We start from the raw sequence: 25,986 nt of genomic DNA on the forward strand, positions 1-25,986 counted from the left end.
CCCTTCATTCACAGACAAGCAGTCTTTAGGAGATCTGAATCACTGCTCTTCTGCTTTGCAAAATTCCATTACTGTGCAGGGTAAATTATTTTTTCTTTTGCTATCGGTGCAGTGTAAAGCAGACTTTGCTAAACTAAAGCCTAATCGTATCAGTAGTATGTTTATTCTCATATGAAAAGGAAGAGATTTCATTACATGCACAGATACATTAGATAATACTAATGTGTAACAGGTTCTTCCAATTGCCTTCTGAATTTTTGAAAAACATACAGTTACGTGTATTACGTGCTTTTGTTTCTCAAAACATCATTCACAAAATCATCACTTTCCTGGAAACCCATTAGAAGCACTATCCTGTCAATGAGATTGTATTACATCTCTCCACACACCAACCATGCTTTTATATTGCATATTCAGACTTTTTAGTCTTCTGCAATCTAATACCATATTTCCAATGAAGGTGGCTTTTATTTGATGCATAACAGGAATAAATATGTTAAATGCATATATAATCTGATAGGATAGTTTTTGCTGAAATTAATGTTCCAGCAACAATGTCTCTTTATCTTCTCCTGTGCTGGAATCTTCTGCACCAAGAAATATCCTGTCCAAGGATAACTCTTCTGTTAGCCTGATAGGTTAGAGAAAGGGTATCCAAGTTTACCTCACTTGCAGTTTGAGGTGCTTCTAGTTAGGTAAAGTATGATTCGGAGGTCATATCCAACATCTTTGCAGATTATTATATCAATTTGTAAACCTCTTTACATAACTGCTCACTTCTTACTTCAGATCATGCGTCAGTAGACACTCCTAATGAACATATCTGGGTGAGTAGGTCACACACACACATAAACACATGTGCACACCTACATATATAAAACACACACATGCATACACACACACATACACAGACACCTAGTTATTAGGTCTAATACGAACATTACAGGAACAATGACAAGCATCAAGTAAGGCAGCGCAGTGTAGATTAGAGTAGGTCCTGCCACAAAGAGTCTACCTTGGTGTGGTGGGCAGGCTGGTAATCATTTGGCCAAAAATGTGTCACAGAATGGAAGACACAATCATTTCCCTCCAGTGTTTTTTTCCATTTTTGGCCAGATAATTAAACCATGTTAAACATACAAAATTAAACTTCTCAATATAAAAGTAAAAAAAAAACACAATTATCACAATTATTGAAAATCTGTATTTATTAATACATTATTAAAGCACATGTCAACCCATCATTCCTTTTTCAAAACTACCTATTGCGCATCCTAATTTGGGGCCTAATCACATAAAACACAGTAACACAAATGTGTTGTAGTGCATATGGTAAACAGGCCCTAAATATTATGAAAGCATTTAGACTAAAAAGACTGGCAATTTGTGTGCTACAAGTCCTCTGTTATTATCACTGAGGGTAGAACTCAATTTCCTTTATCACTAACCCTAACAGTGTTTTTTCTGCAGGGCAAGGAAACCATCCAGATGGTAAAAGATTATAGGAGCGACTACCTGACCCCTCCCACAGTTGGGTTTATTTTTTCATTTTGGAAGGTTGGCTGGATTGGTTGAACAGTTGTAAAAAGCTGAACTTTAGCGTCTATGTGGGATTGTGCCTTTGCCTTTGTGGGATCTCATGTTTGGACTTTTGCTGAATACTGAAAAGGTAAATATTACTTAAAAAATAAAATAAATAAAAATAAAGTAATAAATACATCTTCTCCTAATGTGGTGGTGGTGTCTTTCTTTTTCGGACTTCTTTACAACCACTGCTTGCACACACCACTCGCAACAACATTGTGGGGATGAGATCTTCCACTAGGTACAGCCAAGGGTCTGCTTTTGCCAACGGGAAGAGGAGCAACTTACTTTTTGCCTCCTTCCTTTTTGTCAAATTCCAATCCAGGAGACAATGGTTATGGTTAGGTTAGGGGAACACACTCAATTCCTGTCTATAAAGCTCCCAAGCCTATAAAAGGGTCTAGTTTCTTGTAGTTTTAATTTCATTAGTTGGATTCTGAAAATAAATAGTAATATTGGTAGGAGATTTTCCTATTCATTGAGGTATTGCCACGCCCCAAAACTTACAGTAACAGTACATACATCTAGACATTACCTTCTAGGTTAGAGGTGAGAGAGAATAGGGTTTTCAAGGCAAAGGGGTTTGTATAAATAACAACGATAAAATAAAAAAATAGTACTTTTTTGAATACAAATATGCACCCCAACAAGCCACCCTTTCCTATCCACAGAGCTCCCAAGCCTGTAAAAGAGTTTTTATGCATAACTGCTCACTTCCTTCAGGAAAGTGGCAGCAAACAGAACAAATCTATTCCTTCATAAGGCTCAAGAGTCAGATGGCCTATCATATAACTACTAAAAGACTTTTACCTCTACAAATCATCGGGACACACATGCACTAATTTACACAAAGATGAACGCTAGTAAAATGTACACGGACAGACAAATTAGCATAGAGTTGGTCACACACAAACACAGCTACATATAGAAAAACACACACACCTACTTATTAGGTCTAATATGAACACACATCCAACATTAGAAGAACGATGACTAGCATCAAGTAGGGTAGAGCAGTGTAGATTAGAGTAGGTCCTGCCACAAAGAGTCTACCTTGTCGTGGTGGGCAGGCTTGTAATCATTTGGCTGAAAATGTGTCACAGAAAGGGAGACACAATCATTTCCTTCAAGTGAGTTTCATTTTTGGCCAGATGATTAAACCAAAGGACTCTTGATCAGTGATGAAACACACAGTGTAATATAGTTATATGTTAAACATCCAAAATTAAACTTCTCAATATAAAAGTAATGTAAAAAAGAAAAAGTAAAAAATCATAAAAATGTATTCCTGTTAACCGTCTTTTTTATTTTTTTATTTAAAAACTGCAAGCAAGTAAAAAAGACACAGATTATTGAAAATCTGTATTTATTAATACGTTATTAAAGCAAATGTCAACCCATCACTGCTTTTTAAAAACTACCCATTGCACATTTTAATTTGGGGGCCATTTAGATTGTTGGCTTATGATAATCACATAACACACAGTAACACACATGTGTTGTGGTGCACATGGTATATTATGGGAACATTTATACTACAATGACTGGCAATTGTTTTTCTCTGGGCAGTCATGTGGGTTCTACAAGTCCTCTGTAACTAATCACTAAGAGTGGAACTCACACAGGTGCACAGGTTTGCACTTGGATGCTTTGTGGTTGCCGAAGGATTATGATGTAGTGTCTGCCAGCCCTTGAGCAGCCATTCGTTGCATGCTGTTGCTGCGAGCAGAAAAGCTTTAAAGTTCTAGCAGCTAATGGCAAAGCAGGATAAAGCCACAATCTAATCTGTTCTCAAACTCCGCTTCAGCTGTGCACAGCCTCAAAGTATGTGCTGGGGATGATGAGAAGGTATATGGCTGCATGGCTAAAGGGAAGCAAGAGATGCTGCTATTTCCATGTTATCCTTGCTGCTGCTGCAAGCGACACCACTGGACTGAATAAACAGGGTGTGATATTGCGGTGGCACACAGTGTGGCATCACTGGCCAGATATGCGTATCCTAACAGCATCTCCTGTGCTTCTGGAATATAGGATGTTGCATGATTAAAACAAAAACTACATTGGGCCTGATTTAAGAAAAGCTCCCTATTATTGGAGAAGATAGACTATCAAGGTAGAACCTGATTAATTCTGCAAACCTAGAAAGAATCGGGTCCACGGTTAAAAACATTTGACAACTAATAGCAAATGCTTTTTTTAAACAATCTATTCCAGGATTGGTGGATCACCCATGTTCTCCCTTGATAGTCTATTTTCCCCAGTCTTGGAGAGTTTTAATAAATCAGGACCATGGAGTTGGCCTAAATGCTGTCATATTTAGGGTTATCATACAGTCTAACTGCAGTTTCTAGTAGAGTGTAGGCCCTTACTGTGTTCCCTTGGTACTGTATATTATGATGAAGGCCCTACTTGTCTACATGGAGCTACACTCCTACACATTTCAACTACACATCTCTGCTGGGCTACTGATACACTTCAAGTACACATCATAACAAAGAGTAGGTATATCAGATTATCTTTTAGGGTGACAACGCTCCCTCATTACACTGTATGGAGCAGAAAAATAACCCCCCCCCCTTTATCTTATAGTACAATAGTGCTAGGGAGCAGCCATATTGCATGGTTAACTCTCCTCCTATTTAGGGAAAGAGCCGTATAGTTTACTGTCATTTTACTCATCAATGCAGTCTTCCTGGTTTATTGTTATCCATCTTATCGTCACTAAAAGGTTTTTCTTCTCCTCCTCTATATTCATGCCACTGATCTCAGTCCTGCATATTTTTGGTTGGCTCAGTGAAACTAATTGGTCTTATCCTTTCATTTACCTAATAAAGATTCTACCATAAGTAATATTTTAACCACAAATTTTCTTCTAAACACAGCAGTACAATTGCCCATTAGTACTTCAGATTGAAATGAATGAATGGTTACAATTATGAATGATATCCACAATAAACATTCTCTGGCTGGCACTTGTCATGAGCAGCTCTGCCCCTAATTATTGCCAGCTAATAATAAAGCTCAGTACCCACTACACACCAACACTTTCTACTCACCAATGTTGATGCTCATTTCATCTTATACCAGAGAGATAAGATATCTGCCATAGGTTTAGGAAACATTTTCTGCAATCAGGGACGAAACTAAAGTTGCTAAAGAAACACCTTATAGAGGCAGTGAGCTTTGGAAGCTATGCACAAAAAAGGCAGACAGAGGGCAAAGGACTAGTTATCAACATGACCAAAATGTATATGTCAATTTTGTCTTTTGCAGCTCTCTCCATGACTGTATGTATGATGTTTTTTTCCAGGGAGTTTTATCATGAGTTGTACATTTTTTTACATTGTACATTGTTTAGGATGCCTGCCATCCTGCTCAGGGATGTCCTGCTCTCCGCAGGTTATCTCTATATTACTGTACAAACAGACCAAATATATTTCATTTCAACCAGTTATACAGATATATATATATATAGATATAAACAACTTGAAAGATGTTTTTCTTATTTCATATTATTTATATATATATGATTGCATGACTGAGGTCACCTCTTCCTCACCTTATCCTCATAGCTAATTTAACGTTCATTTTGCAATGTGAAAACAAACTTTTCAAAGGAAGCAGTCAATTCCACTTGAGAATGAATGTTATCTTTTTATAATTTAAATTTCCTTTTTTTGTTGTTTGTATGTTTTTGGCTTGCTTGAGGTTGCAGTTGAACAGCCAGGCAACTAACATTTTCTATTCTCTTTAGCTGTAGCCACCATTTTTTAATGTTGAAAAAAGGTCATACCTTTAATAAAGGCTAAACTTTATAAGGAAAATATCCGGTGTCCACAATTTCTACATGATGGTAACCTAAACAAGAGAAGACAAATCTCCACCACAAAGGACAGAAAAGGTAAACTGTCCAGCGTTTTAACCAATCCTCATTTTCCATAGTTTTGGCTGCCATTCAGAGAGACATTCCAAAGCTTTCTTTAGCTATTCTAAGGAATATAACAGCAAGGGATATGGTTCATAAGGGATCAGTACATATATATCTTACATATATCTTCATATTATATCTATGAAGGTAAAAAAGGAAGTTTAAATTCTCGAATACTGCCCTGGAAGCTCTCCAGTAGGTGACATAAAGTAATTGGCAAATTTCTCCCGAATATTCCATGCTTCATTGGTGCTTCGTACAGAGGGCCAGGAGACATCCTCCAAATTATGGACAAGGGAGTCCTCAGAATTATATCCTTCCTTTTGACACACAAAATTATGGAGTGCACATGCACTTTTGACAATTGTGTCCACGTTGCTGGGGTTCATTTGAATTGTGCCTCTAAACACTCGCCATTTATTGGTTAGTATACCAAAGGTACACTCTACAAAACGTCGAGCACGGGTTAGTCTGTAATTAAAAACTTTTCTTTTAAGATCCAGACCCCGCTTGGGAAAAGGCTTCATGATGGAAGTTGATAGAGCAAATGCATCGTCTGCCACTATGACATAAGGAAAGAGGTCTCCATTTTCTTCCAAAGGCCTGGGACTGGGAATGTGAAATTTACCATCCAAAATCTTTTTTCCCAGAGCAGAGTTTCGGAAAACCTGGGAGTCAGCAGAGCTTCCATATGTCCCAACATCAATAGCAACAAAATTGTAGTTGCTATCAGCAATAGCCATCAGAAAAACAGAAAAATATTTTTTATAATTGTTGAATTTGGAGCCACTGTTTGGGGGCAGTTGAATGCGAATATGTTTGCTGTCCAACGCTCCAATGCAATGTGGAAAGTTGCTGTTCTTTTCAAATTCCTTGCCGATTTCCATCCATCTTTCCTCAGTGGGCTCGGGCATTACAATACCCTTTAATAGAGTCCAAATAGCATCACATGTGTCATGTACAATAGTATGGATGGTGACTTTCCCCAATAGGAACTGGAAATGCAGAGAGGAGAAAGATTCCCCGGTTGCCATAAACCTAAAAGAGGAAATAAAAGTACATTTTATTATTATTCAAACTCATTACAATAGTACTTTATAAAGGAGATCTCTGCTTAAACAAGACTTCATATACTTACATTTCCAGCTGGCCACTTCTTGAATGGGAAATGTTCTCTATTTATTTCTGTTTGGCTGCTTCAAGAATTGATATTTTGCCACTTGTGGTTCCTATCATCTTATACGTCAATACATGAAGTACCAATCAGTGCAAGGAACTACAACAAGTGATGGGTACCAGGCAGTCAACCCCATCCATTCAGATATTTCTTGTAAAGAATGAAGCAGCAGCTTTCTAAAGGCCGCTGGAGTATAAGTAAGTATGTGAAGTCTTCCTTTGTCATGTATACCAATTTCACAGTGATGGATGGTTGTCTCTAAATAAAACATATATGTAATATATCACAAAGTATCTAGTTCTGGTAATAAAAGACTGAAAAAAAATAAAAAAAACTCACCGCAGTGTCACTAGCAGACGTTCTTCTGCAGAAACTGGAAGCCTCATATTTGTTCTAGCTCTCATTAAGCGCGGCCTCAGGATTTCCAGCAAAGAATCGAAGGTTTCCACTCTCATGTGTGCATAGTCATAGAATTTCTGTGGGTATCTGCGCAGCTCATGGTACAGAGTATGAAAGTGACCTTTGGTAAGTCTACGGGAAACAATGGGATGCACCCAGTACCTCCGCTGCGGTCTCTTTTTCCTCCGCTGGGTTGTTTGCTCCAAAAGCAGCTTCAGATGCACCAAACTTAACATCAGAGAAATGACTGTATAGGAATCCATGTTTTTTTTATAGGGGAGCTGCTTATGAAAAAAATAAAAACACAAATGGAGCTAAAATAGCACAAAGAAGTGCAAGAATCAGAAAAAATAACAGCCACAAGCAAAAGCCAGGACACACAAATCCCCACCCTCAAAGCAAATCACTCCCTCTACATCACATCCTCTTTTTATAGTTTGCTTTCCAAAAAAATAAAACCTGTTTGACCAGGTATGTAACAAGCTTCAGACGCTGCTTTCTAAGTGCTTCGTGAACACATCTAAGGTTAGTAAATAATTTTACAAGCATTTAGAAAAGCTTTTTTTCTGCCCATGTAAACTTAACCTAAAGAAGTCTATGGGGTGCCTGAAACCCGAAAAAAGTGCTTCAGGGTGGCTGTCAGGGAACTTCTGTACCCTGATCCCCCCTCAGATCCCAGGATGCGGTCAGTGGATTGGGCACTGCTATTCACTGATTCAATTAGCCTTCAAGAGGAACTAAACTGAAAACTGCCCAAAAAAAAACAAATACACTTACCTTCAAACCCGCAGGGCAGTCAGATCCATCCGGGGGTGTCCTGCATTGGGTCCCGCCATCTTCTCTTCTTTATGGTTCTTCATCCTACATCACCATACCCAAGTGCGTGATCGGGTGACGTAGGATGAAAAAAAAATTTGCGCATGCGTGAGATTGGCAAATTTTTCTTTTCGTGACGAGGCTCCTTCTGCGCATGCCTGAGATGCTCAGACAAGCACAGAAGGAGCACTGAAGAGCCTCCCGGAATTGTGACGTAGGTATCCAGGGAGGCTTTGCACTCCCATTAGGGGGCAGTGCTGCACCCCCCCCCCCTTTTTTTTTTAAAGGGTGTTGCACTTATAATAAAACCAAAACAAAACAACAGAATTTGTACCCTACATAAAAGGGTTGTCTAGCCTTTTTTGTAAAGTGAAATTTCTGAGTTTAGGTATGCTTTAATGTAAAAATAAAAAAAGCCCCCCTGTCCCCCATACATACACAGGTACACCAGATAAATATATGGACCAGATAAATAATGTTATGGACGCCCAGGGTGAGAGGAATAATAAGAGGGTTGCAATGTGTTTCTATAGTTTCTATACTGTAGTTTTGTGCACACTAATGGGAATTTTGGCCTATTTAGTATCCTAATCACAATCACATCATTTACAATAAAACATTGGCGATTATTTACTAAAGAATAAAGTCTGGAATCTTCTTTTACTTATGGTGTTAGAGAGTAATGGAGGGTTAGGAGCTTAGTTTTTTTGCTGTGTCCCTATTGGGGAGATTCACCTTTCTTTTGGTACTGGTGACTACTTTCACTGAGGGAGGTTGTATCTAGAAGAACAGGTAAGGGGAAATCTTCCATTGGGGACACTGGTCACTTTGGGAGATTTCCTCTGACTTCCTGTGATGTCTGTGGGAAAGGAAGTGAAGGAAAATGATAGGCAGACAGTCGGAGGGTTCTAATCTGCCCCCATATTATACAACACTAAATAAGTTTTTAAAGCAGTGAATCTGACATTCCCTAAAGGAGAATCATTTATTGCTTTTTTGGTGGAAATTGTCCACCAGAGAATGTTTCAGTGAATGTTAGATTCACTACTTTATAAATAGAGCCATTTAGGCATATTTATATGAGGTGAATCTCTATGGTCATTGTCACATTCACTCTGAACCAATAGTAAATGGCTGACATGTCCACCAAGACTGTACAGCCCTCACAGGATGAGCCGTAACCCTTAGCAACCAGTCAGTCTAGTTAGTACAAGGTATATTATGATGGCTGCCATATACACGGAGCCTGTTCATGCCTGGCTGGTGCTGGGAGGAGCCGGGCATACCACCCCAGCTCATAGCCGCCCTCTCCTCCGTCTGACTATACGCTTCCGCCAGCCATTCCCCACAGCCCGAACATTCGCCCGTTCCTGCATTCCGTGTTCCTATGGTAACTATACCTTCTAGACGTGATTCCGGCTGTTCCTCCTCCGGCGTCACTTCCTGCAGCAGGTGTCCGCCATCTTTGTGGTGAAGTGCAGGGAGGAGGAGTCCTATCTACTCGGACTGAATATCCTTGTCATCCGAACAGCCCGAGCCCCGGGAGCGGACACCGAGTCCTCCGCCGAGGTCAGCCTGGCGCCCTGCGCCGCTATTTTCTTGTCTGGTCAATTGGGCTTCTATGGGGCGGGAGAGGCCGGAGCCGGAAGTGGGCGACCAGCTGATGAAGGGGGAGGGATGCCTAATACAGCCTGTCAGAGTTATGGGGTCACCGAGCTCGGGGGACGGGGTAGTGATACCCGGGTTGTCTGGGTTCCATCACTCCTTGCCTGTCCCCATTCATTGCAGTGATGTCACAGACCTGACAGGCTCTTGTAGCTGCCCACTGACCAATAGCCTTGGTGGAAGTTTCCTGATGGCCAATAGCTGGGGTCACCCCTGTGTATAGATGTGTGAATAAGTCCTGGGCACTGTGCTATGTGTAGTGTGTGTTCCCATTCATTCCTAATGGCGCCCCAAATACAGCTGGCTGGTTGTGTGATTATCAGTGCACAATGTGTGACTTGTGTGTGTTATTGGGGCGCCCATTATATCCCTGACCCATACAAGGCATCACCCGGGCAGACATATTGGGGGCTCTGTACACCCCGGACTGTGTATGTGTGCTGGGGGCATTGCAATGGCACCCCAATGTAAACCCATGTAGGGCACCCACACCTGTTTTTATATTACTCTATTACTGCCATGGAAACACATGCACCTGGAAGATTCCCAGGGAATGTTTGAGGGAATGTCAGATTCCCTGTTTTGTAAATAGCGCTCTTTGTGTTATGTTCTGCATTATTAAAAGCCATACAGCAGCAATGTGCGGAGCCCATATTGGGCTTTGTTTTTCACAAGCATGTATGTGTTATTGTGTGAATACAACAGTTCATCAATGTGAATGTACACCATTCATTCCAAATCATTTGTGTGACAGATTAGCATTGTGGATTTGGTGTTTGTGTCTTTTATTTACACAAACTGATAAGCTGCATACAGACATCCAATTTTTGTTGCTGGAAATTATATTTCCTGATCAGTGACAGTAGAATGAATGAGCGCTGTACACAAAATGCCGAGAGGAGTGACTGAGCAGGAGGATCCCCATGATGTCTGCTTCTTAGGACATGACAGCCGTTGTCTCATTATGTAGTGACCTGTGGATTGCTGAATGACATCAGGGGAAGGCTGTACACACATTATCACCAACCTTCACCCTGGGCGATAGTTGTCTTGTGGGTGTACCTTTTATGTAATAGTTCTACCTGTCATGAGAGAAATCTGAAAGTTTGTTTTTAAAAAACATGAATTTAACAGAGAAAATGACTATCCTGTGCCTCTGTTCTTTGTAAACCATTGAACAGATCTGATACACAGATCCCCCCAGTGATGTTACTGAATGCAGAGCAGGGGTCTGTAGTTGTAGCCTCCATTCTCCCGCCATCACAGGTTTATGTTAAGGAGATGATGATTTTTTTTAACAAAGGACTTCAAAATCTGCAGCAAAAGTAAAATGATTTCTGTAGCATCCTAACAGATTGCTTCTTGAAAGCCCCTTTTACATTCTATTGATGGTCATACACTACCAGGCATTTGGTAATACATTAGACAAGAGATTTAATAAAAACAATGACATGGTCAGTATTTGATTGATAAGCTATTTGAACATTGATCAGGAATGCCCTGTTCTTTGATAAATATCTCTCTGACTTTGGTTTGTGGTTGTTAGTTTGCATTTCTTCCTTTATATCTGCTTTGCCAGTCAGTGGGTGCATGGCAGTATCCAGGTAAATGATCAGCACCAAGTAGACATTGATCATTACACGGATCCTGCACCTATTACCTAGTGTACAGCCAGCTTCAAGAAATAACCTAATCCCAGAGATATACACACTGAGTAGTCTCAGAATCTTTGATTCCAGAGCAATTTGTCCCTCTCAGGCAGTTTAAGTGTCACCAATAAGCTTTTTGTAAGGGTTACAGTCTTCCCCAAGACTTGCGGTAAGACACATTTTTCCTACTGACCACCACACTAGTATACTGTGATCTGTGGATATAGTAATTATACCAGGGGCCCCTGACCTGAAAGTTATTTTAAGGGTTCCCCATGGTTAAAAGGTCATGAAACACTGCTATAGATTAATCTGGGAACTGATACCTAAGCCTGGATGAGGTATGTGTGACCAGAAAACTCTGATGATTATCTTTATCATTATATACTAATCTATATATGAGAATCTTGGACTGCAGGATTGGACATATTTGTGTGGAATTCAGATCTGGTCCCTGTAATCTAGCAGACACATTTTTATAGGAAGAGCAGCAAACAGTAACACAGTAACATATTTCTCAGTAGCAGTGCCTAGTCATCAGTACAGAGGACATACCCCACCCCATTGTAACTTTAGGCAATGTCACTTCTCCAGTCAGAAACTAATAATATATCTGATGGCCACTCCAGGACACGTATTGCTGGTCTATTGAGAAAGTAATTGAGCCTGTCCTACCAGTTTCTACTGAAATGTAACACACTTTCATTATTAGTGTCCAGTTCTCAGTTTTTAGACCATATAGTATCCTAGAAATCAGACATTTATCTCTAGAACTAGTTGTTTCAGTAATAGTTCCTGTTTATATGCAAATGTTTAACTGCTGAGGAAATAATAATATTAAAGTCTAATTCCTGTTTAATTGTAAAATTACATAAATGCTCCTGGTAAACGGAGAGTTCTTAGAGGTCAGAGGTCTTGTCTTTAGTATAATACAGAGCTGAATGGTTGGTAAAATGTTGGCTATTATCAGTGCTCAACGCTGAATTTTTTTTGAGCCGGGTGGGAAGTAATTGTAGGTGGGTGGTGGTCCCTGTATTGTGACCCAACTCTTCAGTACCCATCAAAAAACAGCCGGGTGGTTACTGAAAAGTGCTGGGTGGTGCACCCAGCTAAAAGGGTCTGGGGAGAACACTGTATATGATATATGGCTATTGAACTGGATGGAACCTATACACTCCGTATAAGAGCTGTATAATACAGTTTATATCTTCTTTTTTAACACCTGACAAATAAAGAACTGAACCATCTTACATCTAAATATGATTGTGATAATTGTGCTATATTGCTAATCTTTAGAACCTCCAGCTTTTTGTAAAGTAAAATTTTAAAAGAACCAAAGAAACTTCCCTCCCCCTCGTTGAATGAATAGGCAGGACAACAAACGTATTCTCTGGGGTTCTGTGTCTTCTTACTTCTGATTAGTTATATCGTCCCGTCCAGACTGACATTTTGGCAGGCTATAGTAACTTTGGGTGGAGGATATGTTCCTTGCTGTAGCCATAGTTTTATCTAATCCTGCCTCTCCCCCCTTGTGACCTTCTCTCTGTTTTCTTTCCTGTTGAATGGGGGCAGTGTAGGCTGATTCCTTCCTGTAAATTCAGCTGACATCTCTGAATAAAGATTCCCTGTTTTTTAACGGACATTCTGCCTCTCCTTACAGCTAGGTGTGAAACCCGCAGAGCAAACATGACAGACTCCAAGTATTTCACCACCACCAAAAAAGGTGAGACACGGGGGTGCTGGGAAGTCTGGAATAATGATTGTGTTTTGTTAAAAATTACCACAGACACTAATTTTATATTTCACACTTGTAGGTGAGATCTTTGAGCTAAAAGCAGAACTGAACAGCGACAAGAAGGAGAAGAAGAAGGAGGCAGTAAAGAAAGTCATTGCCTCTATGACTGTGGGGAAGGATGTCAGGTGAATAGAAGGTCTAGGATTTCACTGTCCTGATAGTCTGTTGGCTTCAATGTAATTGAAGATGGCTGATCAGGTCTTGCGTTCTGCATGGTTTCATTCAGTGGATAAAGAATAGTTTCCACTTTGATTAGTGGAAAATTAAAGAGGTTTCTTAGTCCAAACAGATGACTTGGCTTTTACTAACATCCGGTTGTCAGTCATTGTATACATGATTGGTTGACTGTGCCAAGTCAAGCATTTCTGAAAAAGGTGATCTGCTAATTTACATTTCTTCTTCAGCAGTTCTGTAGTCTATACCGGATGTCACATTTTCTTGTGTTTTGTCTGTCTACATATGTGCTTATGTAGTAATACAAATGATGTGTAAAGGACAGTAACCCATAGCAACTATTAAACAATAGTCTCTGAACCTGAACTAAGTGAAGTGATATAGGGACCGGCCTCTACTAAACAGGTTTTCTCCAGTGCCTTTTCCCTCTGTTTGGGCTTTTTATTGAGCTGATTTCAGGAAACTAAAATCTGGTTGCCAAATATTTCTTTTATTTACTGTGAAAGGTCTGTGTAATTGTCTTTGTGTGTTTTGGTTGCATTTTTGTAGTGTTCCCTTATAGCACAAGTATATTTGACTCCTTTGTTATTTTGGCAGTGCCCTGTTTCCTGATGTTGTTAACTGCATGCAAACCGATAATTTGGAGCTGAAGAAACTGGTTTATTTGTACTTGATGAACTATGCTAAAAGCCAGCCTGACATGGCCATCATGGCTGTAAACACTTTTGTAAAGGTAAGTTGGTAGATGGAAATGTATAACGCTTTCTAGTACGATTATATACTCTATATTATATATTTATTATAACAGGAAAATGGACACATTGATGCTTAATGCCCATCTGTATAGCAATAGCTTTACACAATTATATGCTACTAAAATGTATCATTCTATACTTTTTACATTGAAGCATACAAGGAAGAACTTTTAATTAACCTTAAGGTGTAACTGTGCCAAAAACTTTTGTTTTAGATAAAAGGTTGGAACCCTTGTAAAGTTGTACTGCTTTATGGGGCTTGTTTTTAGATTATCCCTCACTTCCTGTTCTGGGAACAACCTTCTACTAGACAGAAACTAAGGAGAATATTCAGCAGCGAAAGAGACTAGAGCAAGAAGCTCTTGTATTCTTTTTTTTCAAACCTGTGTCTGTGTTGCTGATAAGGCTGCTATACACTGTGTGATAGCTGATGATTTACATTAACCCATCGGAGCAGACGGGGCCGAGTGTATCGGTGCTCAGTCAGGCTGGTTGGTGGGTGCTTGGTGTTTATATCAGGGTAAACGGTATGAATCGGGGAGAATATCTGCCTGGTTGTGCACCCAGTAACTAGTGTCAGCAATAGAGGGATTACAACCTTTTTACCACACAGGAAGTGAATGAATCTCTTCAAGGGAAGTCTTCAGCGGCTGTAAAATCTAATAGTAATATCCCTTCTCTATCCTAAACCAAAAGAAGTTTTAGCTATATATTGACTTGCAGTTATTATCTTCTGATATTTTTCATCTGGTGTAACCAATGATGGTGAAGCCATGTTTAGGTAGGTGGAAATAAGGGCCAAGGCAGGTTTGGGTTTGTAACTACGTTTGATCACTGTGCAGTTTGCTATTTGCTATTTGCCCAATTTACCTTTTGACCTACTGGCAGAATCCCAAGGTGAAAATAAGGAGGAGGGGGTAAGCTGAAAGAAAACCGGTACCAGGAGAATTATGTCTGCTTGTAAAAATGCTTCTGTTACTGCTGAATGTTGTCTGTCTGTGACATAAATATCTGATGGATAGACTCAGAAGCAGCATGTTGCATTTGAAACCAAAGAATATTGACTTAATTGCATCACCATGACAACAAGCTGACAGGAATTTTCAGATGTAAAGCCAGCAGTAGCAGCGTGCATATATTCACCAAGACAAGTCTATTAAATGTAAGATGATGTAATTGTGAATTTCATTTTACTTTTCTCAGGACTGTGAAGTATATTTACATCAAATGTCACAGGCCTCATATTAGGAATTAATGATGAGTGAAAAGCACACAATAATGTTCAAATATACAGTGAATCTGTGTAGAGGAGCCCTTTTCAACCCTTTTAACATGAGGAACACCTTAAAAATAACTTTTTTCAGGTTTTCATGGAACCTCTGGTATGATTACAACACACAATATATTAGTGTGGTGGTCAAGAAGATTGCTTCCTACATTGCTGGACAGAAGGGAAAAATGTCACCCTTAGAGATAGCCAAAAAGATAATTGGGGGTCACTTAAACCGACCTTAGAGGCACAAACTGCTTATTGCTCAAAGAACCCCTAGCAACCTGTGGAGGAACCCCGGTGTAGAGCCTGCTGGTGGCTTTTGCTATTCATGGCTGAACACTAGGGGGCAGCAGAGGGACTGTAATGTCAGCTTACTGTTAAAAGTAATAGGGTAAGTAGTTTTCCTATCTACATTATGTAAAATTACTAAAGGAATATAGGCTGTTCACTTAGCAAAATTATTAATCAACGTGCAAGGGATTACTTCGCTTAAAAAACATGCTGAAACAAGGCCCTTCATGACGTGGACAAGTCTATTAAATTTAAGATGACGTAATTGTGAATTTCATTTTACTTTTCTCAGGACTGTGAAGACCCCAATCCCTTAATCCGTGCATTAGCTGTACGCACTATGGGTTGTATACGTGTGGACAAAATCACAGAGTATCTTTGTGAACCACTTCGTAAATGCTTGAAAGATGAGGACCCATATGTCCGTAAGACGGCAGCAGTGTGCGTCGCCAAGCTGCATGACATAAATGCTCAGCTGGTGGAAGACCAGGGTTTCCTGGACACATTAAAAGATCTCATCTCTGATTCTAATCCCATGGTGAGTACTTTGTGTAAATGTGTATTTAATAAACGGTGTTATAAAAATATTCATTACCGTGTATAGATTGTTTGTTTAAATTCTCCATCCTGTTCCAGGTTGTGGCTAATGCAGTAGCAGCTCTCTCAGAGATTGCTGAATCCCACCCAAATAGTAACTTATTGGATCTGAATCCTCAGTCAATCAACAAGTTGCTGACTGCTCTGAATGAATGCACTGAATGGGGTCAGATCTTTATCCTGGATTGTTTGGCAAACTATGTCCCCAAGGATGATCGTGAAGCCCAGAGGTAAAGAAACAAAATAATATAGTATTGTGCCAGGGACAATTGTTATTGAGTAAGGAATGGCTAGAATCCCTGAAAAGTTTTTGTTTCAGTTAATTGCTCTATCGAGATCTCTATTCTCACAACAACCGACAGTAATAAAAAATGCTTGTTTTTAGTAGAGTAGATAAACAATAAAGCATGGTCCCAATTTTCTGTTTGAAAATGTCCCTCGTTTCCTGTCTGGTGAACCTATTTTTACCAGGGTCTTCTTTTAGGGTAGGGATCAGACATGCGGAGTAAGCAAGCGATCCTACGCAGGAGCTAGTGCCTTGCTAGGCTCTCTGCTGCTCTCACTGCAGGGCTGGTTCCTAAAAGAAGATGTAATATGTAATACTGGTGAACATTTTTTTTTTGGGGTGTATTTATTAATATTAGTTGTTGCAGTCTGCAGAAAAAGCATGCGTTGTTATCAGTACTTAAGTTGATTACAGACATATTGTATTGTCTAAGATAAATTATTCATCTTCAGTTTTCATTTATTTTTCCTTTAGTGTATGTGAACGAGTAACGCCGCGCCTCTCACATGCAAATTCAGCTGTGGTGCTGTCAGCAGTGAAGGTGCTAATGAAATTAATGGAGATGCTGTCCAAAGACTTGGACTACTATGGGACTTTATTGAAGAAATTGGCTCCTCCTTTAGTCACACTGCTTTCTGCTGAGCCTGAATTGCAGTATGTGGCCTTACGTAACATTAATCTCATAGTGCAGAAACGGTAAGACGTGGCTTTTCTGCTGAGCAGCATTAGAAATGCTTTCTGTAAACTAAAATTTGATGCTCATTCTGTTTTTTTTGTCACAGACCGGAGATCCTGAAACATGAGATGAAAGTTTTCTTTGTTAAATATAATGACCCGATCTATGTTAAGCTAGAGAAGCTTGATATCATGATCAGACTAGCGTCACCTGCAAACATTGCACAGGTTGGTAAATCTGCTGTTTCCCTGTTGTTAAAGATGGAGTTACGAGAAAAAAAAGCTTGTTCATTCATATAAATGTTGTTTCTCTACAAGGAAAGCACTGTATTTGCTAATTCCATATACAGATTATGCAATGCAACATTATTGTGATTTGTTATTAATGGGTCTCTGTGGTTCTCTGTCAGGAAGATAATTGCTGGTTGGGAGGGGGGCTTGCAGGGTACTATACTTAGCTTTTGGGTTTAAGTTACTTAAATATCGAAATGCTTTCATGAGTGGAGGCGAGTAAAGAGGAGTGGGTGCATGTACTGATACCGAGCCAAAATTGTCCTCCAGTCGGTGTATTAGGGGGCAAATTCTAGTGAGGTTTATCTGTGAAGCCGCACTTCTTGTGAAATATGGGGGCCTCAGAAGCTTTGACATAATATGCAAGTAGGATATGCTCTCCATATTTCCTCATTCTACTATGCTTGCCATGTAGATGCATTTTTCCAGTTTGACACCATTGCCTTTATCTTCACTTGGTGTTGTTTAGAGCTCAGGGTTTCAGATCATCTCAATTGCTGGGTTGGGATGATGCAATTCCCACTTTTGTGCACAGTAGTTAATTCTTTCCGGGAACAGGATTGTGCTGAGTATGTGTTCAGGAAAATTAATAACTGATGATTACAGTAAAATAAACTTTATAACAATATTAACAAAGCAGAATAATTACATCAAATGTCACAGGCCTCAGATTAGGAATTAATGATGAGTGAAAAGCACTTAATAATGTTCAAATATACAGTCAAGGAGCCCTTTTCAACCCTCTAAACATGGGGAACACCTTAAAAAATAACTTTCAGGTTTTCATGTAACCTCTGGTATAATTACAACACACAGTATATTCGTGTGGTGGTCTGCTGGTGGCTTTCGCTATTCATGGCTGAACACTAGGGGGCAGCAGAGGGACTGTAAAATCAGCTTACTGTTAAAAGTAATAGGGTAAGTAGTTTTCCTATATACATTATGTTAAATTACTAAAGGAATATAGGCTGTTCATGGGCTGTTCACAACAGAATTAATAATCACCTTGCAAGGGTTTACTTCGCTTAAAAAACCTGCTGAAACAGCCCTTCCTGACGTGGACCTCCCCACGCACCCACCACCCTATTCCCTCCCTTGGTTTTATGTATGTTCTTTCTTTTACATGGGTTTGTGGTACAGTGATATTATGTTTGGCTAACAATTGCAATTGATTTTCCCAATTTTTATTCTATATAGGTTTTTTTTGCACTGATCCTGTTTCCCCATCCCTAAACTGTTGTTGAATAAAAGTTTATTGAAGTACAAAAAGCTGAAAATTCACTTTGCAAAGATTGCCTAGTCACTTGCTTGAACATAATTGGATAGCTGTAGAACTTCACCACATTCATTAAGCTTAGTGAAATCTTCCTTGCTAGGGGAAAATCACTTGTGTTTTATTGATGTTATGGTTTGATGTCTGAGCTCTCCACAGCACTGAAATGAATACATTCTAAATAGAACATTAGGCATATGCAGTTTTAATTGAACAGACATTTAAACAAAAAATGTGTCCTTAACACAAAGTTGGTATGTATTTTGCTAATAAAATTCTGTTCTATGTAGGTTCTTGCTGAATTGAAGGAATATGCCACTGAAGTGGATGTGGATTTTGTAAGAAAAGCTGTAAGAGCAATTGGTCGCTGTGCCATTAAAGTTGAGGTAATTCAGTTTCGTTGTTCTTTGTAAATCTATAATTTTTGTGATATTCATAAAACAACACAAATAGAATAAATACCTGTTAGTGATACATTTTGTGCTTTGTTCCTCTCAAGCAATCTGCCGAACGCTGTGTTAGTACACTACTGGATCTTATCCAGACCAAAGTGAATTACGTGGTCCAAGAAGCTATTGTGGTGATAAAGGACATTTTTAGGAAGTATCCAAACAAGTAAGTCTCTTGACAAACCGAATTCCTATTTATCAGTTCGGTCATTGTGCTCATTCATTTAGTTGGTATTATTGCACTCCCATATTCTTTGTTTTAATTTATTTTAGTCTACATTTTTGGGAAGAAAAAATGAACCTAATCTGAATGTGATCTGTAGATTTTGTTATTAAAAATATTTTTTGTTATGTATAGATATGAGAGTGTTATCTCCACATTGTGTGAGAACCTGGACTCGCTGGATGAACCAGAGGCCAGAGCAGCCATGATCTGGATTGTAGGGGAGTATGCTGAACGCATTGATAATGCTGATGAGCTGCTGGAAAGTTTCCTAGAGGGTTTCCATGATGAAAGCACACAGGTGACCTATTTTTCCATGCGCAAAAGTATTTACCTGCCTGATTTTTATTGTCTAATACATAAACTATCCATCAGTTTAAACTACACATTCTCCTGTCCAGAATTAAGGACAATATATTTGTGTTACCTTTGTGGAATAGTCTATTGAGAAAAAAAGGCAGATTTTTAGCAAAGCTATAGGGAACCGATAACTGGATAAGTCTGCTTCCAGTCTGTTATGATTTTAGTTGCCTAGCATGCATTTCTTATTGGTAAACAATATCTAGACAGCATATTCAAGCTCTAGCAAACTTTTTGGTATCTATGAATTTTGTCTTATGTGTCCATACACATTTTTGGTTTTCTTCACCTAAAACTATTGTTCCTGATCATCGAAAGAGAGAATCTAACCTCTTTTTGACAACTTATACTGCCAATAAGCCAACCAGCATGGTATAAAAAGAATTCTTTCTCTGATTGCTTCAGCCTGTCTTGCTTCACAATTGATATGTTTGCCACTGATGTATATAGACATATATCTTTTTTTTTTTTTCTTAAAAGGTTCAACTACAGCTTCTAACTGCTATCGTCAAGCTGTTCTTGAAGAAGCCGACAGAGACACAAGAGCTGGTACAGCAAGTACTTAGTCTAGCCACACAGGTAAGTGTAATGTAGACCGAGTTAGTTTCAAGCCATTTTAAATGGTTGGTCTGTCCAAAAACTAAAAGTAGTAGTAGGGTAGTAAATCCCCTTTACCATAATTTCTAACTTCTGTCTACCTGGGGAGTTTTCAGTGTTCCCATTTTCTGTATTCCAGCATCTGTGGTATTCTCCCATCACAAAAAAAAAACTAGAACCCCTACAGCAATTGGTATACCTCTTCATGATCAGAATTCAGAGTTACCAGCTGTATAGTGCGTTTGGTATTAACAATATTTTTAAGGACATATAAGGCTTTTATTTGGTACATTGTTTTAGTAAATACCCTACCTGTTTTTCATTCAATGCTCTTTACCATTCTGCAGACATGTGAATAGGCCCTAATTTTATCAGAAATTGTTCAACTGATTTTATTCTTTAATGACAGGATTCTGATAACCCTGATTTAAGAGATCGTGGCTACATCTACTGGAGGCTGTTGTCAACTGACCCAGTTGCTGCTAAAGAGGTGGTCCTGGCAGAAAAACCTCTGATCTCAGAGGAAACTGACCTAATTGAGCCCACATTGCTGGAGGAACTTATCTGTTACATTGGTACACTAGCTTCTGTCTACCACAAGCCTCCTAATGCTTTTGTGGAGGGAAGCCGTGGCGTTGTCCCCAAAAGATTGCCACCCCGGACAGGCTCGTAAGTATTTTTTGCATAAGTGGCAATTATTTAGGCATAGCCTCTCATAATTTCATGTGTTAGTTTTGCTTGTTGTTTTGATTCTTTGGATTTGTAAAGCTGAGATAAGGACTTTGCTGCTCCAGGTCAATGATTCAAAACAATAACGTGAAAGGGTCGTCATAGCAGCCAGGTGACTGAAGAAAGTTAGCAACGACAGCTAGATATATTTTTCATAACAGGTTTTCTAAGAGAGAAGTGTTTTATGTTGCTTGGCAGATCTGTTGCCTAGAAGTCCCAATTGGCACAATCTTACACAGCAGATCATTATTATAATCTCTCTGTTCTGTTAGATATGACATACAGCTTGTTGTTAGTAATGTGAAGGAGCTTATAGTATTATAATTTCCTCTAATGTGTCTTTTATCTTAGTAGTGAGAGTGCAGAGAGTCCAGAGGCGGCACCTGCAGGACAACCCCAAGCCGATACGCACGCCTCAGTCATTCCTTCACAGGGCGATCTTCTTGGAGACCTTCTAAATCTAGATTTAGCCCCTCCGGTCAGTGGACCCACTCTGACTACCAGCTCTGTACCTCTGGGTGGTGTAGATCTTCTAAGTGGAGGTCTGGATAGTCTGGTACCGGTATGTAAAGAATAAATTCTCTATCTGTGTAATGGTGTATTTTGTAAATTGGCAGTGACACTTTAAACATCTTGTGGGTGCAGTAATAAATAATATAACCTCTATCTTACATGGTGTTTCTTGGCTGATCCCTTACTTCGTGTTTTTTTTTTTTTTTTTCTCTTTCTATCAATGTTCTTTCCTATGCTGCTCCTGCCTGCTGTTCTGCGGCTTTTGTGTATGTCTCCCTGCCTCTTTCTGGTTGCCTGTGCTCTGCCTCCCTTTCCATCTGCTTGAACTTCAAAGATTGTGGAAGACACAGAAGGGGTATGCTAGGGAGTTCTTAATATCTACATTGCGTGGGTTTGTGGGGTCTGTGTAACCCCAAATGCAAACTCCCAAGGTTTTCATAAAGTGCACCATCCACCAAAATGTTTGACATTTAACATATCACCTGAATTTCTCATAACATTCTAGGGGCATTAGAACAATTCTGCTGACTCCATTTCAGGTGTTTTTCAAGTCAAGCAACTTTTCTTTAAGTCACCCTCTCTCTTTTTATCTCCACAGCTGGGAGGAGGAGATACAGCTCCAAATCTCTCGGTAAGTCATTTTAGCAATCTTGCTGTTACTCTGCTGTTCTGAATTCTGCTATACTTTTAATTAAATTTATTAAATTATTAATGCTTTGTGTATTGCTTGTTTAGGTCTGACATTTGTCAGTTTTTGTGTTGCGCATTATTGCATAATATGCAACATTTAATTTCTAGCTTTATTATTGTTTTATTATTTATTTGTTCTTAGCAAATATTTTTGTTTTCTTTACAACAGTTACCTTTTCCTATATTTATTTATATTACTACTTTTTATTAGTAGTATTATTACTATTTCCTACTATTTATTTATATTGTTTTCTTATGTTGTATAGTTACCAACAGGATTTATGGCTCCTCCAGTGGCTCCAGCCTCCCTTAGTGCGCCCCTCTCTGGAGGACTTGGTGACCTTTTTGATTTGGGACCTGGGACAGGAGGTGTTATTGGATCTTATGTGGCTCCAAAATCAGTAAGTGATGTTTTTTTTGTTTTTGTTTTTTCTTCTCTTCTGTCATAAACTTGTCTGCTTACAGAAGACCGCAAGTATACAATTTACAAAGACTGCAGTGATCATTTTTTTCATATGTAGGTCATAAACTTTGTTGAGACCCTCAGTAACACATGTTTTGTTTTTTAATTTTTCATTATTTTTGACTATTCTCAGGTATGGCTGCATGCTATGAAAGGTAAAGGCCTAGAGATAAATGGTACTTTTGCCCGAAGATCTGGAAATGTGTTTATGGATCTAATCTTCACTAATCGTGCCCTCCAAGTCATGAGTGACTTTGCCATACAGTTTAATCGTAATAGGTATGGAATTTTTCACAATTTTCTGGTTCCTGAATTTCACCTGTGTGGCATATTTACTTTTGGAAATTGAGCATTTTATTTTCCTTCTAACAGTTTTGGGTTGGCACCCGCTGCTCCTCTTCAGATTCTTACACCTTTGGCCCCCAATCAGTCTACTGAGGTATCCTTACCATTAAATACAGTTGGTTCTGTCATGAAAATGGATCCTCTTAATAACCTACAGGTAAATTCTCTAACTCTATGTTGTTTAAATGTATATTACCCTATTTATCGTACAGGGCTGTGTAATATGTTGGCGCTATATAAATCCTGGTTATTAATAATAATAATAATAATAATAATAATAATAATAGTAATATTAATATATCTGTTTACAGGTCCTTGTATGGTTTGATGCATATGCTTCTTTTTCTCCATAGGTGGCAGTAAAGAACAATATTGATGTATTTTACTTTAGTGTGGTATATCCGCTTCACATCCTGTTTGTTGAAGATGGGAAAATGGGTGAGAATTAGCATCTGTTGTCCCCTGTGATTTACACTCTGACTTCCTGTCATATATTCATATGCAAGCTTAACCTATGCAATTTGTTTCATTCTTTCAGAGAGGCAGATGTTTTTGGCAACATGGAAGGACATTCCTAATGAGAATGAGGCACAGTTTCAGGTTAGGGAGTGTCCTCCAAATTGTGGTGAGTATCTAGTACCAGTATAAATGATGAAGTGAAGAGTTTTATAGATGGCCGGAAGTACAATAGTTGGACTTTTTTATATTAGAGCAAATGTCACGTTATATTTTTTTTTGATGGCATGAAGTTTGACATGGTGCAAACTTACTGATACATACATGAGTTTGATCTAAATTCATTGCTGGATGGTTGTCAAAAATTACCCCTTTTATTCATGCGCACACAGATTGCATCAAAAGGGCCATCGTTTGGTGTTTGCCCCAAGCTGTTCTCTCAGTACTGTATACTAAAGTATGCAAAGTACACAAGATAAAACCTTCCACTTATTGCACATCTGACTGTCATGAATAAACAGTTTGATTAGTAAATAAGAGTTTAACGAAAAAAAAAACCCTTAATTGATTTACTTTTTTTTTGTATTTTAAATGAAAGATCATTTTAAGCAATCCATTTTATGATCAGTTATTCCTTTCTTTTAACACCTTTCAAGTCTTGAAAAGCTTGAAATGATATGTGACTGGGATTGAGTGGAAGTATAATTCAAAATTGTGGGGATAACCCTAATTGTATTTTACTGGGAAAAAAGTTCTGAAAACGAACCTTTCACTAAAACGCAGGTTCTGCTTCCTCATTTTTCAAGTTGTTACCTCATCCCGTTTTTATTACCATACTTTATGAATGCTATAACATAGCCTTATTATGGTATGTTTCCACAGATGCTGTGAGTAACAAGCTGCAGGCCAGCAATGTGTTCACAGTGGCCCGTCGTACAGTGGAAGGTCAGGACATGTTGTACCAGTCTATTAAACTCGCAAACGGTATATGGGTGCTGGCGGAGTTAAGGATTCAGCCTGGAACCCCTAGCTGTGCTGTAAGTTTTGCTCTAAACTCGTGTTGGTGAAGTACATATGTGACAAAAATGCAACACAGTCTACTTTAAGTTACAATAGTTAAATACATCACATTATATCGGGTTAACATAAATGTCCGTTTTTACAAACATTGTGGATGAATTCAGCATTTCGCAGTGTATTTTTTAAATTCACTTATATTTGGGTTCGTTACAGTGCTACAACAATATTACAATTGTAACAATATATCTGTTTAGGAAATATGTAGTAGTGAAACTGTTCTGAGAATTAGATTTTATAGCTCAACAAACCATATGGTAGACATACTGCATCATTATTTGCCAGCAAAGGCATGCAAACTCTGCTTTTTGACTGCTGTATGACGCATCATTCTGAAAGAAACCGTGTGTGTGTGTGTGTGTGTGTGTGTATTATACAACACATAAGTTAATTACCTCCTAATTGCATCCAGTCCTCATCAGTTAAAGATCTACACTAAGTAGCTGTGATATGTATTAAAGAAGTGTGTAATATTTTGAACTTAAAGCTTTAATAAATTGTTTAAAAAATAAAGTATATAAATCTTACTTTATTTTCTGCATACAGCTGTCTCTGAAGTGTCGGGCACCTGAGGTATCCCCATTCATTTTCCAAGCCTTTGAAGCCATCCTGAAGAACTGATCTTTTACTCCATGCTAGCTTTGTGATCATCATTTTCTTGCATGGAGACAGGACATAAGATTGCCGCGTGCGCATGTTTCTGTTCCTTTTTTGATCAGCCAAGTATGGACCAAATTATGAAAATTGATTTTATGCTCTTACTCCCAAACCTCCTTTTTAAACCCTTTGCTTACATGTGAACAGCACAGGGATTAAACTGTTTCCTAATCTCTTGAAAATGTTGGTGGCTCCCACCTTTTTATGGTAGATGCTGTATTATCTCTGTAAAGGGTAGGTTCTGTTGGACCCTAATAACTTAAAGTATGAAGAACTTGAATTTAAATGTATATAATAAAAAACTTTCATACGTGTGAATCTTTTACTTTTTTTTTCATTCATTTTCATGGAAGCAGATTGCTGTTTTGGAAAAGCATTACATTTTGTGTGTCAGGTTGGGGGAGAAATAAAACCAATTATTTTTCAGGGACCATTTATACCTGTGCACTGCATTTATTTGCATTCCAATGTGCTTTCCTTATGGCAGCTTATTAATTAAAATAAACTAACACAGACATCTGAGAACTTCAGACCTTTGTTTTACATGGAACCAACTGACCCTAATGAAATGAGGAGTTTATATTGCAGCAGCCAACACATTCCCAATTTCCATTATTTGCAAAGCAGCAGAATCAGCCTAAACACAATGATGTCACAATATAGGAGAAGTACTGCTGCTTTTTGTCGAAGCAATTTTGAGCCTGACCTTTAAGTTAAGGAACACATCCCTGACATATTAAGACATGCATAGCTAGCTAGTACATAGTTAGTCTGCACTACCTAATGAGAAAAAGTTAGG

The 25,986-nt window shown here is 38.7% G+C and overlaps 2 protein-coding genes across 5 annotated transcripts; one reads left to right on the top strand and one right to left on the bottom strand.

Moving 5' to 3' along the window:
- Positions 1-1,190: 1,190 nt before the first annotated feature.
- LOC140333565 (uncharacterized) lies at positions 1,191-9,445 on the bottom strand. Of its 4 annotated transcripts, none has more exons than XR_011921394.1 (3): positions 7,029-9,288; positions 6,651-6,947; positions 1,191-6,550 (listed from the first exon to the last, which is right to left on the bottom strand). XR_011921394.1 is itself a non-coding variant. In XM_072415298.1 (3 exons), the coding sequence occupies exons 2-3, from the start codon at positions 7,349-7,351 to the stop codon at positions 5,674-5,676; spliced, it is 1,200 nt and encodes a 399-aa protein (XP_072271399.1). In that variant the 5' UTR covers positions 7,352-7,369; positions 9,305-9,445; the 3' UTR covers positions 1,191-5,673. The 4 variants fall into 4 exon arrangements, 3 of the variants coding, with proteins under 3 accessions (XP_072271399.1, XP_072271400.1, XP_072271398.1); XM_072415298.1 differs by lacking the exon at positions 6,651-6,947 and adding an exon at positions 9,305-9,445 and having other exon boundaries at positions 7,029-7,369; XM_072415299.1 differs by lacking the exon at positions 6,651-6,947 and having other exon boundaries at positions 7,029-7,369; positions 7,866-9,288.
- Positions 9,339-25,505, top strand: AP1B1 (adaptor related protein complex 1 subunit beta 1). The gene is made up of 22 exons (XM_072415296.1): positions 9,339-9,473; positions 12,879-12,941; positions 13,033-13,138; positions 13,785-13,920; positions 15,799-16,044; positions 16,143-16,333; positions 16,864-17,085; positions 17,172-17,292; positions 18,919-19,014; positions 19,128-19,243; positions 19,436-19,601; positions 20,141-20,239; positions 20,667-20,926; positions 21,338-21,548; positions 22,098-22,130; positions 22,456-22,590; positions 22,786-22,931; positions 23,025-23,154; positions 23,351-23,435; positions 23,536-23,622; positions 24,336-24,490; positions 25,077-25,505. The coding sequence occupies exons 2-22, from the start codon at positions 12,905-12,907 to the stop codon at positions 25,149-25,151; spliced, it is 2,853 nt and encodes a 950-aa protein (XP_072271397.1). The 5' UTR covers positions 9,339-9,473; positions 12,879-12,904; the 3' UTR covers positions 25,152-25,505.
- The last annotated feature ends 481 nt before the right edge of the window (positions 25,506-25,986 follow it).

Source organism: Pyxicephalus adspersus, chromosome 6 (assembly GCF_032062135.1).
Source record: "Pyxicephalus adspersus chromosome 6, UCB_Pads_2.0, whole genome shotgun sequence".
In the NCBI taxonomy this organism is placed as follows: Eukaryota; Metazoa; Chordata; class Amphibia; order Anura; family Pyxicephalidae; genus Pyxicephalus; species Pyxicephalus adspersus.

Coding starts and splice junctions, on each gene's coding strand:
- LOC140333565 (XM_072415298.1), bottom strand. CDS start 7,351: ATGGATTCCTATACAGTCATTTCTCTGATGTTAAGTTTGGTGCATCTG. Junction 6,551..7,028: donor CGTCTGCTAGTGACACTGCG/GTGAGTTTTTTT, acceptor TTCCTCTTTTAG/GTTTATGGCAACCGGGGAAT.
- AP1B1 (XM_072415296.1), top strand. CDS start 12,905: ATGACAGACTCCAAGTATTTCACCACCACCAAAAAAG. Junction 20,927..21,337: donor TTGCCACCCCGGACAGGCTC/GTAAGTATTTTT, acceptor CTTTTATCTTAG/TAGTGAGAGTGCAGAGAGTC. Junction 23,623..24,335: donor GGAGTGTCCTCCAAATTGTG/GTGAGTATCTAG, acceptor ATGTTTCCACAG/ATGCTGTGAGTAACAAGCTG.